This window comes from Agelaius phoeniceus, chromosome Z (assembly GCF_051311805.1).
Source record: "Agelaius phoeniceus isolate bAgePho1 chromosome Z, bAgePho1.hap1, whole genome shotgun sequence".
Lineage (NCBI taxonomy): Eukaryota > Metazoa > Chordata > Aves > Passeriformes > Icteridae > Agelaius > Agelaius phoeniceus.
The window spans coordinates 15,207,465-15,221,174 of NC_135303.1; the positions used below are offsets into that span (position 1 = coordinate 15,207,465).

The following is a 13,710-nucleotide window of genomic DNA, read 5'->3' on the forward strand; positions in this document are numbered from 1 at the left end:
TTTACTTCATTAGGTAGCCTGGGTGATGAGTTGTATAAATGGAATGCCTTTCTTGCTTTCTGTAGTTACTCAATTTTGCTTATACTCTGTTTTATAGCAGTGACTTATGCAGGAGGAGACTTGTCCAGTTGCATTTTGATGTCTTTATAGTATATACCACCACAGTATTACAGACAACTCTGTCAGGTTCATGGACTCACAGTGTCCCTGTTGAAAGTATAGCAGATGGGGGTTTGTCGTGTAGAGCTCTAGTGTTTAGGTTATTGCATCCTTTTAAATGTAATAAATTAAAGGCAAAAAAGTTATGGCTGCTTTTACACTAAATTTCATCTTGCCATATTCTGCATACCATTTGTCAGGCTTCTGTGTTTGTTTCTTTCTAGGTTTTTTTTTGCTTGTTTGTTTCATATGAGCCAGTTGATTGGTTTTCCTGCTCTTCTTGCCCTGCTTCTTTGGACTTTTCTTTGCTCATTCTTGTGGCCAAAAATTTTTTTGCATTTCTTGCAGCCCCAGTGGCGATTGGAGGCTGACTTCTGCATGTCATGATATCTTTCACAACAGGTTAAACATGGCAATAAATGCCCAGGCATCTTTATAAAGAGCTGAAAACACAGAAGCTAGCACTTTAAAATCATCTCCTTCTTTGTGTATTAGAACTAGACTTGACTATGATCTATAACCTATCACTAGGATAAGCTTCTTTTTAAATACTAGCTTATTTTGAATGCAATGGGACTGAAATTTGCTGTTTTGCAAGTGCTACTGAGTATAAATTTTATATTTAAAAGTTAGTTTCCCTTCTATTTGCAGGCCGGAAGCTTGGTCAATCATTTCTTTGCCTAGCACATGCAGCAGTTTGTTTATAAGGTTTCTTTTTTTCCAGCTCCAGAGCTGTTAAGGAAAAGAAGATCTTTATACTTGCAGCAAAGGCAGGCATTTTGTGTGTGTGTGTTTATTTAGTTCATATTGCATGGGGGGAAAAGAGATGTTTGCATTCATAATGAAATAACATGGTGTCTCAGCTGTGGAAATGCTTTGTCGTGCATCACTCTCTAATAAACCTCTTTAAATAGTAGCAGGGAAGTACAGGCACAGATGGAGAGGAGGAGCATGTCCTGGGATACTGATTAATTTTCGGGCTCTCACCTGAGATATTGATTAAATTCCAGGCTCTGAGTAGGATGATATCGAAGCAATAAAGCATAATTAAGGATGTGCCATTGATGGTTATGATCCAGTAGACACTGAGCTATGGGATATGAAATGCTAAACCAGTGTCTCTGAGCATTGCATTAACATGTGCATATTGAAATTTTGCAGTATCCAGCTAGAGAAAAGTACTAAGGAAACAACAGAGTTTTAACTTACTGGCTTGTACTGAAATGGCTTTTGATTCTTTTGGGGTTAATGTTTGTTACTTAATTATTTTAACATCTTGCAAATGTTTGGCATTCTTCTCATACTTCTGCAACACCGGGCAATTTCACAAAAACGAACTAACCAACCAACCAAAAAGTACCACCCTCCCGCTTTGCAACTCAGTTGCAAAGCAGTCCACAACTAAGGCTGGATTCTGAACGCTTGAGATCAGCTGGATGAGCATTGCTGAGAGCAGAAGGCAGCCTTAAACACTGTTTACAGCATAACTTCAGTTTTGCAGCTGTAGTGTGGACACAGCTGGATTGTGTGGTTATCAACAAAAAAAAAAAACCTGTTAACTGAAAAAACAGTAATTGCTTTCCTTTGCTTTATTCTGTTTGCTTTGAAAAATTTCAGAATCTGATGTTACAGTTATAAACATTTTCAGTTTCAGAGGGTTGGTGAATTGTCCAGGACATGTGTGCTTTTTTTTCTTTTTTTCTTTTTGATGCTGTTTGCATATTTAGCCTTGAATGCTGGGTTTTTATGGGTGACAGCCTAGATTAATGTCTTCTTCAGAAACTTAATTGCCTTGTAGCTTTATTTTATGTGGATTGTATTGAAATTCTATTTAGCACACAATGAATTTCATCTTCACTGCGGAAGTCACTAAATGGGTTTTGGATTACTCTGTTGTAACACTGCAAAATGTAAAGGTAACTTTGAATCTGCAGGAAATACTTTTCCTTTAAAAAATGAAGGTATGAGTTGTGGAAATAATGGGCGAAGAAAAAATTAATTTTATTATTAAGGTACAAATATGCTAGCTTTCCAATTTTAACTTTTAAGCATGGATAAATAATTATAGGATTGTGAAGAAAAAAGGTAAAGCTAGTGTTTAGTTCAATTAGAACTTTGTCATTATATTAGCAATAATGGAATTAAGTTTTGTTTGTAGAGTTTGTTTGAGAACTGTGTTGTCTGTGTACACAATTTTTTTACACTGGTCAATATCTTACAGAAAGTCTTGGAAAAGTAGAGTACCACTGTACATAGTAAGATGTTAAAAACCCAGTAAACCTACTAACTTTGTAATGAGCTTATACAGCCTGTTAAAAGGCCACGCAGAATGTGCCTTCTCTAGCCCTGCACGAAATAGTTAAAAGGAACTGGTTGGATTTGATTTGTTACCTGAGTGGTTTCAGGGGCACATGGCTTTGGGAGCTCAAAACCTTTGCAAGTACCGGCTGGTCCTTCCCTTTTTAATGGGTTGTCACAGTGGTAGGACATTCACAGCTTTCTTGCTGAGTGTATTTTGGCACCCCTCCCCCACCCCCCCCTCCAGTGTTTCTGCATCTGGTTCTGAATTTAGTGGCTGCTGTTGGTGCTGTTAGAGGAGAAAACCCAGTATTTTCAAGAAGACAAAGTATTAATCTATTCATTGTCTTTTTAAGGGAGTTGATTTATTCTTCTATGATATCTCTTACTCTCCACAGCAGACGTTTCCACTTCATTTAACCTTTTTTTCAAATGTTTGATTTTGCTAATGTGTTTCAACTTCTGTGCTTAACATTTAAAGAGGTACTATTGAAGCACTTAAGGACAGATAAAATGCAGCAAAATCATTGTGGGTTGTCTGTGACCAGTCAAGTTACCACTGTTGGTAAAACACTATTTAATCCATAAGATGACCATTTATGAAGTCATGCGAACATGTTCAGTCAGGATCTCTGAAAACTTACTTTGGGCATGAGCTAATATTCTGCATCTACTCTCTGCAGAGTATTCTGTGCTGGTTGAAAGCAGTATCAGGAACAAGGTGTTTTGTGTGTGCTCAAATGTCAGCAGGCTAGCAGTGATAAAGCTATTTATCCTACAAGCACGAGGTTTCTAAAAGGTCAACTCTAACAGAGCAGGTGGAAATTAAAAACTGCGTTTGAAGTCTTGTGAGAGAAATAATATATATTCTGGTAGTTTTGCAGCTACTGGGATTTCAAATTTCAAAAGAAGTTTGATCCCAGTACTGTACAGTCCTAAGTCTGACCTCAATCAGCTGTCTAACAAGGAGACATCATTTAGAAGCAGTCTGCAAAATGTCAGCAAGACTGGGACAAAGCTTTGCTTAGTCCTTGCCTTCAGTCTGGCTCTTCATATAGCTGGGCTGTTCTTACCATGAAGCTAAAAAAGTTAAGGCCTCTATACAGGATTTTATTCTCACTTGAGGTCTGGACTATTTGCTCTGTGTTTTCTTTAAACCAGCTCTGTTTTAGAAATTCCAGGGGGAGAAAATCCCAAATCTCCAAAACTCCCAAGCCACCCCCTCCAAACCTTGGTAAAATGTACTTTGTTCTTTACTTGTTCTTCACTGCTGCTTTAGTTTGTCTTGAAAACAGTTTCAGCTCCCAGATTCTGTTCTTAGGCTTCGTTTTAGTCTTCATCCATCTCCATCAGGAGGCTGTCACAGAGTTTGTGATCCATGTATCTGAAGGATTGCTTTTATATGGATACAGCACAATATTTACTGTATCCTTAGTAAAACGGTGGCTGGAAGCAGTGTGCTGCTTCTCACATGATTGTAGTCTGTTTTTTCTGTTTCTCCTGGGACTTGCCTTAGTCAATGATTCCACAGCTGTATAGAATTTTGTGGGGTTTTTACTCCACCTTTGTCTTCCATGGGTCCCCTCGGAGCATCATAACCAAAAAAGGAATAAGTTACAGGGAAAGCCTGAAGGGTGGATGTGTATAAGAAGCCATAGAGACATACTTAGTTTAGGATGAAGAAAAAGGTATCCCCTTTGTTAAATATTGTGTCTAGAAAATACACCAAGAATCAACATTCATTAAGGGATTATGCATTTCTAAGTCTGTATTTCTTACAACTGGTACACAGTCAGAGGAATGTATTCAAACTTGAATTGTCTGAACATATTATATTTTTTAATTGGTTAGCACTCCAGTTTTTATGTAAACATCAAACACCTGAAGGGTGTTTTAGCTGGAGCTGTTAACGTTTCAAAGTTAGTGAAGTTACTTGGTGTGTTTTATATATTGCTTTTATCTTTCCCCATTGGCACTATTAGCCTGGTAAAAGGGACTAAAGTATTTATCTCAGGCTTGTATTACTGTATTTTCTTTCTTAGGACCTTGTTGTCCAGATAGATTGTACTGTGGAAAAACTGACCAAACAGTAATTCACTTGAAAATACAAATGTCAAATTTTTTGATCCCTTTGAAAGCTACCATCCAGCTGGCATCTAAGCAGTGAAGTTAGTTGTTATATTTATTAATTTTGTTATTGATTTGTATTTATTTTTTGATTGATATTGTTGCAAATACCATGTTAATTGGGTTATTACTGTAAGAGAAATTAATCACTCTTTAAAGTCAGTAATTTCCATTTTGTGACAAAAAAAGAGTAATTGTTAAACTGGGATTTTTTTGCTTTGTGTTTTCTTGGGTTTCTTGGTGGCAATTCTGAAAGATCAACTTCACAAATATATTCTGTTTCTTTTTTCCCAAGGGTGATAGGGAGCTCGGGCCCTCATAAGATGCTTTGGTGCTTGGTCCTTCTAGCAACTCCATGGTCCTGGGTTTATAACATAGGAACTATTGGTGGCTGTTCTAGCCGTATGACTGGGATGGTAAATACTTGGTTTTGTTTATCTCATGTGATTGCATCTTCTGTTTACAGCAGACAAGGCAGTTGGCACTCTCCTAATCATTGTTGGTTAGCTTGTGATCCTAGGGAGCAACTTTCTGTATGTTTTTAGAATTAATTTGCCAAAACCTATTGTTTGAAATTCATGGATGGGTTGACTGAGTTGGGAGGCACTTGAATGAGGGAAGAGTTCTCCCTGTTAACTCCTTGTATTTATTTGTATTTATTGTTTGAGGGTGCCCCGTGCAAGCACTTTGCTGGTAGTTGTGGATGGATTCTAAGATAATTTTAAAATTCTCTTTGTTTGCTGGGGTAGGCTAGAGATTACCTTACATTGATTGAAGCAGCAGGTCATACATGTTTTGATTTGGAATAAGGAACCTCACAAAATACTTGGGCACCTGGCCTTACTTGCAAACATATACCCTTAATCTGTGCACCTGCACTCTTTACACAATGAATTGTGAATAGCTAGCGGAGGGTTACATGATTTTTTTAAGTCAGCCTGCTCTGCCAGATGATGATCTGCTGTGCATGGTCCTGAAGTTACTCACTGTCTGCACTAGAATTTGTTCAAAGAATTGCCTTAGCTGTACACTAGTTCAGTAAGACATACTTCTTTGCAGCATGGCCAGTTTATAGTTGTAACTTTATCTGGATGTGTGACTTTTAATGTTGGCACAGTTGAGGGGGGTAAGAAACAAGATTGAGGGTTAGTTGTGGTCCCTCTGGTGATGTCCTCTTGATTTTTAAACATGCTTCACTCCAAATGATCTCAGCTAAGAAATCTCACTAAAAGTTAATTCATTTTCAGAAGTATAAAAGGACAAGAGAGATTTTTTTAAGACTCTGGTATCTCAGGTGGTAGATGAAAGGCATTAACAAGGCTTGTGTTGTGCCTAATTGAGTGTTGTCCAAAGGATGGGCTTCAAATGGCATATGAAGGAAAAATTATGATGTGGATACATAGTTTTTCAAATCCACTGTGTTTTTACTGTGAATGTTCACATACATCTTTTAGAATAAATAGTACATATGTGGAATTCATCCTAGGGCAGTGATTTTTGCATTAATTGACCTCTGTTAATTAATGTCACCATAATGCTAAATTGTAATCAACACAGTCAATGTCTCATTTCTTCTAAAAGTTTTTCTGAAGCAATACTTTTTATATTTGATAGAAAAGAACAATATTTATGTAGTATTAGTGGTTATTTGATTTAATCCCATATGTAATTTTTGAGGGTAAGCCAGGTAGCAGAGATCAGACCATCTCTGAATGAAAACTGTGTTCCTGATAGTTCCTAACCATGTGGAAGAGTCTGTAGGTTGAATTGTGTATTAGCAGTATATTTGAAACCAAAGAAAAGAAGCATAAAAGAAAGCGTAGAATGGCAGAGATTCTATTGACAAACTCTGCTTCTCCTTTGACAGATGGACCTTTGTTTGCCTGCAACAGTTCAATCTCCAGAGATGAGACCCTCAGCCAAGGAGGGGACACCCTGCCCTCACAGGTTGAGAGATGCAGTTTGTGCTATCAGTACAGAGTAGGTGATCAGAGCACAAAGTTTAAGCTATTTCTAGTGAGTAGAATATGTATTTGTTGTGTCATCTGTAACATAACGTTTCTGTTCTGAGAGGTACCTCCAGAAGAGGTACCTAGCAGCCAAAGAGGCTGGCTGTCTTGTCCATATCTAGTGTGAAGTGGGGGAGAGACACACACAGACATGCTGAGGTGGGGAAGTGGGGAGGGAACCATCCCCTGCTTCCCCAGAGGAAGAGGTGGTGGTGTAGGCTGCATGCTTGCCATAGTATTGTGAGAGGCAGCTAAGGCAGGACAGAGCCGGGAAGCAGAAGCTCAGATGGCTGAATTATGAATAAAGCATACAGGGTTTTGGGGCTGGCTGATTGTTAACCTTATCTTTTTCCTCATGATGCTCAGTGTTGTGGATCAGGATCAAGTTGCAAGTTAGTTGTGAACAGGCGCTGGAATATGCAGAAATTGAAACTAGCAGGGAATTTCAAGTGTAAAATTGTTCCACAATATAGAAACAGTTTTGAAAAAGTGACAGAAAAAACAGAGAAAGAGTATCCAAGAGAGGGAGTCAGTGAACTGCTGATAATGCTAAGACATGTGAGATTTTTGTTTTGTTTTGATTTGCTTTCTACATTGAAAATAATACATGTAGTAAGATTGTTCCTGCAAATAGGACTGGTAACAAATACCTTGGACGGAGAGGGAAGAAAGAAGTTGAAGAGTGCTTGGATTTGTTTTACTTAGTTGTACTTGGAGATTTTGATATAATAATCCTAAAGACAACCTCAGAATTATTTCCATTCTTTTTCCCTGAACTCTTCTAAAAGGCAGAAGAACAGAAAATGGGAAAGATAAAATATGCTGCTTTTCTTTAAAAGTGTGTTGAGATGGTGGTCAGTGAACAGACAACTTGCTGAATATGGATTTCTTAAGAAGAAGTTAGGTTGAACTAATCTAATCTAGAACTAGTGTCCCCCATTTGTGGTGGGAGTGAAACAAGAGTTTGTCTTGACTATTTTAAGGCTTTTGATGTTTTGTTTAAGGCTTTTTTTGATGTTTTATGACACTTGTAGGCAAGCCAAGGAACTAGACTGAGACTTCAGTTTGTTCAAGTTTTTTTCTGAGCTATACTTGGAGCTCATTAGACACCTGTGCTTTGGTTGACAAATAAAATACTATATCAAATTGAAATCAGAAGGATGGCCTGGATCAAATCATTATCAAGCATTATTAAGGATTAATGATAAGGATGACATGATAATGGGTAACCTTTCTTAAATCTGAGATGACATCAAGCTAAGGAAAATTGTAGACTTGCTGTGGGGTAAGAGTCACAATTGGTGCTGACAGATGAGGCTATTGCTTGAAAACAAATCAAATGGCATAAAGTAGGAATAAGCAGACATTAGCACATTTGGTGGTGCACATACAGGATGTGTGCTAGATGTAAAACTTTGTGAAATTTATGGTGGTTCTCAAGTTTAACTTGAACTAACAGAATTGTTCTGTTGCAGAACAGAACTTCTGCTTTCACCTTCTAGTCTCTTTTCAGTGTGTGCTTTAAGCTGGTGTCTAGTTCTGTGTGCTGTCATCGATTCGGTTGGTGGAACATTTAGAGAAAGACAAGAGCAATTTATGATGATTGAAGTACAAAAAATGAGGCTCTTTACTCAAAAGAAGGTGGAACATCTGATTACAGGCTTTAAATATGTAAAGACTCTTTTTCTTACTGACTGTTATTGGAGTAAGATCCCAATATTACCGGATGGAACGTGCCTGGGCTCTTCTGGCCCTTGCTGCCTGACCAGAGGTGGCAGCTGTGGTGTTTCACCTCAGAGACGCCCCTGGCTGGCTGTATGTTGCAGCTGGCACTTGGAACAAGTCCAGGCAAGCAGGAATTCAGTTTTTACCTCTAATGGAAAGGCTTTAGGCGAGGTGAAGAGGAAAAGGAGACGGATTCTGCCGGAGAGTTAATCCAAAGTTTTATTCCTGGGCACACAGGCCTCTGAATGTTGTGATGGCTCCAACAGAACCCAGACCACGTGGTCCCGTGTCTTTTTAAGCCCGGGGAAAGGGGGAGGGGAAGGGGCAGGTGTGCCACCAACCAGGTGGAAAGGGTGGGAGTCTCAGGGGACAATGACACCTAGACTGGCCAATGACGCCAGGGCTGAGAAGCATCTTTTGAACTTGACCAACCAGATGATGTCCATGCTGGAATGTTAAGATTGACAGAGACAGCACTTAGCAAGGGGGCAAGGGGGAGGGGAAGGGAGAGGTTGGCACACCTGGGAAACTGGGATAGCTAAAACAGGATATTGCTTCATACTGCAACACACTGTAATGCCAGAAAACAGTGTGTTAACTTCCTTTTTGAAGCAACAATCCGAATTGTATCTGGGAAGATTGAAATAAGGAAACTTGCAGAAGAGAGCAGTGAAGTGCTAGGACAGAGCACATGTGGAGGTTATGGCATTCTTAAAAAGCAGCTTAGACACCTCTCCATGAGTGATGATACTTTTTTGAGTCTGGTATGTTTTCTGCACTGGTAGGTCTTACTTGCCTGTTTTCTTCTGTTTAATAGTTTGTCTGCTGAGTTACATAATTTGTCTCTTGTGCTTATAATCGGGCAAATGTGCAAGATCCCATTTAGTGCCATATAGACTTCTATTGTACAGAACTCAGTGGCTGCAGAGTAAATATCCCCTTGTGGGACTGCAGTCTGGTCTAGTGACATTTTTCCCCCATTTCTTTCAACTTTATGTTTACACTTTGCTTTAATTCCTTCATAAATGGGCACAAATATAGAAAAAAAGTCCCATAAAACTATCAAATGTCAGTCAATGCTCTTATGTCTTCCTAAGTTTTCATGCAGCATGAAAAAATCCATCTGCATGAATTTCCTGATCACAATGAGATGTTAAAACTGAAGCTTCAGTGTGAGTTTTCAAATCCCAGTATCAACGGTATTGCTGCTCAGCATTTTAACAAGCGTGTCCGGCTGATGTGCCTCTTCTCCATCCCATCCTGCCTCACATTATTCATGCCTTGCCAAACACATCAGCTTCACTGAAATGGCTCATTTACAACTATTGCCCGGTGCTGACAATGCTTTTGATACACAGAAAATAGGGAGCATTGGGACAGCCATAAGGAAATGGGGTTTTACATTAAAAGTGAACAACATGGGTGTTACTGTGTATCTTATACTTTCATTTTAAAAAGGGTTGATTAATACTACAACATAGTCTGGCACCAGGAGGTAAACCCAAAGAAAATACTCCTGAAACAAAATGCATTTTGTTTATCAATGCAGACAGTATTCCAAATATACACATAAAAATTGTTTACACATCAATTTGTCAATTGTTTCATGTATGAATATCAGTCATGGTCATGATGCAATTTATTAAGCTGAGATGGGAACTTCAGGCCTTTTTTCCTAAGAAAAACTTTCAGGTAGATGTATTGTTGCAGGAAACTTGTGTTTCTTCATTCTTTGCCCTTTTGTAAGGACATCCAGGTTGCAGCAGGTGGAAAATTCCAGCAATTCTGAAGCTGTCCTCATTATTCCTTCATAAGCTGTAACTTCAGTCTTGCCCTACCACTTCCTTTAAAAGATAATATAGAAATTATCTTTTAAGATAATATGGAAATGCTGACTTAGTCTTATCAGGATGATCCATGCCTGATAAAGTAATAGCTTCTGTATTTTTAAACCATCAAAATTGGTAATAATTCAGGAAATTGGAGAGCAAAAAATAACCTCTTAAGGTATTTCTGTGTGAAAAGGTCTGTGGAGATGTAATTGTTTAGATAATGACAAAGGTAATGAAATCCGCTTCCAAGGCTAAATTCATTAGACAACAGAAATTTCTTTTTTGTGGTTGTTGCTGGTTCTGGAAATTATTTCTTCAAGAAAACATATTAAGTAAGAACTGCTGTGGGTGTTTGTCCTCTTTCCTAGTCTACCTACTACCTATTTCCATCTGCTAGTGAATTTTTTTAACAGTTTTCTTCCCTTCTGTAAAGTCAAGACATGTATCTTGCCTTGGGTGGACCGCAAAACGACATAAATTCTCCATCCAGCTCCCCCTGTAGGTAAGGACGTTGTTTTTATGCATGTTTTTCAGACAGCAGTGAACACTGTCTTTTAGTCTGATAACCTTTCAAAGTGCTCTCTGTAGCTGGGTGCTAACCTTGAGATGGTTTTTTTTGCCAGAGATTATAGTGTCGTAGAGGGCTTCTGTGATGCACACTCACTGTGGTTTCTGCTTTCTTGGCATTTCAGATGACTTTGGATTTATTGTGCATTACTTCTGTTCATCCAGATTAAGAAATAAGCATTTTGATGCAGCATGCCTCGTGATGCTTGGAACCTCTTACCTTATAATTTCTTTACCCATCTAGAACTCTGTTAGAATTTTATTCCAAACAAAAGGTGTCATTCTGTGAGCTTTTCTGACTGCAGACGAGCAGTTCTGAGATTGCTGCCAGGATTGTTTGCCTGCAGTTGCTCATAGAAAAGTCAAAGCTGCAGAGCTGATGTGATTCCGTGGTTTAAGTAGTGAGGGCCTTGACTTGCTGTGAGAGTCAGAGCAAATGGAGCAGTGGGTCCAGGATGCTCTGGAGATTGGTGGCTGCACCAGGGACCTAAACTAAACAGCCTCCTACCAAGAACAGAAGTGATCTGGAGTAACTTTAGTACATCTTTTAGATCAGCAACTTCTTATTGCCTCTGAGTGTTCTAGTGGTCAGTCCTTTTTAGATTAGTCATTTCAAAATTAATGCTTCAGATAGATTACTGTTTAACTACAGTATTGGTCTAGAAGTGACTCATGACACCACTGCATGGAACAGGTTTTCCTACACTGTTTGTTTATTTACTCTATTTGCCTCTAGGGAGCTTGGCTGCATTTATAATTTTGACTTCCCTCTTCAAAGGTGTTTCTGCACCTAGCCTGCAAGTTGTGTTAGCAAGGATTAAATGTTTCCAGGCAAAATGATGATACCTTTTTACTAGCTGAAGTTTTAAATAGTTTTAAGAAAATACATGTTTTCTCCTTGGTGTTATGTAGTGGAACAATCTTTGAGAGATTTCCTTTATAAATCAGTTTGCATTTGTGTAACACCTTTAGATTGTAGGGAACCAGAACTGGGTTTGGACATGTCCCTGTGGGCTGTAGTGAAATAGAAGTTTTACAATTGTCATGAGCAGGGCCGTGTAAGGTGTGCTACTAGTGCCACAGCCTCCTCCTGCCCCAGTATAGCAGATTAATTCTTCTGGAGCCAGGGCAACTGACCTGTGTTCTGGAATTCCATGACAAAATCACCCTGCACTGCTTCTCCTGGTACTCATTTCAAAATTAGCACACCTCTGCAGAGTCCCTCAATCTGAGGCTATGTCTGATCTGTTCCAAGAGAATAGACATAGCTGAATTGTATTTGTCACTCCTCAGGTAAAAATTTGAATGTGCTCTCATCCTGATTTTTCTTTGGAACATCCTTGTGAAATTGTATTTGTGTTGTTTTAATTTTTAAAAACAAGGAACTGAGCCATGGAGATTATTTATTAATTGTTCAGATTCAAATCTAAGAGCAAAACTCTGAGCAGAAACTGAACTGCAAGTAATAATAGCTTATGTTTGGCCTGTGTGATTAATTCTTCTATAATAAAGTTATTTCTTGTCATAAGCAGAGATTTGGTTGCTTTTTGATATTTTTGTTGTTGGGGTTTTGTTTGTTTTTGAACTTCATGGTTATGTTGTTATCACTATTATTATCATCATCATCATTATTATTGTCATTATTATCATCATTCTCATCATCATTACTATTACTTTTGTTACTATGATCATTATTATCCAATTTTAGGACAAGAATTCTGTTTCTGCAGCTCTGGAATTTCTGCATAGAAGAGACTTACAGAGCTCCACCTGATGTTCAATTCTTTCTCTAGAATAGAATGGGCCTTGATTCTGATAATAAATTACTTCATTGAAGCTCTTCATGTGAGAACTTTGGGTATTTCAATGTATCATGTTTTCACAGAAACCTTCTGAATGATACCCTGATACTAGTAATGAAATAATAATAATACTATTAAATCTACTAATAATTCACATAATAGTAATATTACACATTTCCTTTGCCTCCCTTCTACTGAAAGATTTTGTTCAACACACAAATAAGCTATATGCTTTTAAGCTGTTTAAAAAAAGCCATAACATAGAAACACACTCATGCTATTTGTGGTATAAATTGGTATGGTAGTGCTGTGCAATCCAGTTCAAAAAGTGTTTAAGAAGAGGATGGCAGGAAAGAAGCAGTGAAATGTGAGAGTAGCAAAGTAGTGGTATTTTTAAAAAAAAAAATTTTCTAATCAGAGAGAATGGGACACCCAGAAGATTTGGTAGCGTAGAGCAGCTGTTTCTTCAGATCTGGTTGAATTGGTTTGCCCACATTTTATTTAGAATGTGTTTATTTGTCATTTGATAAATACGCATCATGCACATGCTGGAGAAATTGTTTCAAGATTTTGTTTCCTTCAGTAGTTGGTCTATAGGTTTTAAATGCCTGTGCATTAATGTGTATCCAGATTAGACAAGGGCTAGTATTCCTTTTCTTTGAAACTAAGTTGTTGTTTTTTTGTTTTCTCTATTTCCACTTTTCCAATCTTCCCCCAACCCCATTTTCCCTCTAAAAATATCTTTAGGAATGACTTGCTGATGGTGTGCCGCCAGCTGAATATGGAGGCGTCTGTTGCAGAGATCATGCACCAGCTGGGAGCAGATGAAAATGGAAAAATTTCCTTCCAGGATTTTAGTCAGTGCCACATGGAACTGGTACAGGAAATCAAGAAGGAGGAAGTGGATCTTTCTGTGAAATCGGATGATTCTTGTAAAAAGAAAAAGTTAAGGGATAGAGTAGCTTCCTGGCCAACTGGCAGCAATAACAGTTTAGGTAGGTATGACTTTTTAATGTCCTGTGGGTGTAATTTAACAAAAGGTAACTGTGAGGTGTTTGTTACTGATTTCACTGGCATTAGGGTTGCCCCTACAGGGCTTTGTGAATCTGTCTTTGCATAATTTCATCATATACTAGAGTGCTGTTGTAATGGTTGCAGACTTGTAATCAGAATGTAAACTAGAATGTGTGC

At 38.3% G+C, this 13,710-nt stretch overlaps 1 protein-coding gene across 1 annotated transcript in view; it reads left to right on the forward strand.

The window, feature by feature from the left end:
• MCC (MCC regulator of Wnt signaling pathway) overlaps positions 1–13,710 on the forward strand; it is a 183,506-nt gene that overhangs the window by 1,946 nt on the left and 167,850 nt on the right. Inside the window, exon 2 of the mRNA XM_054653346.2 lies at positions 13,267–13,514. Coding sequence (XP_054509321.2) covers positions 13,267–13,514 — 248 coding nt within the window. The remainder of the gene's footprint in view (positions 1–13,266; positions 13,515–13,710) is intronic.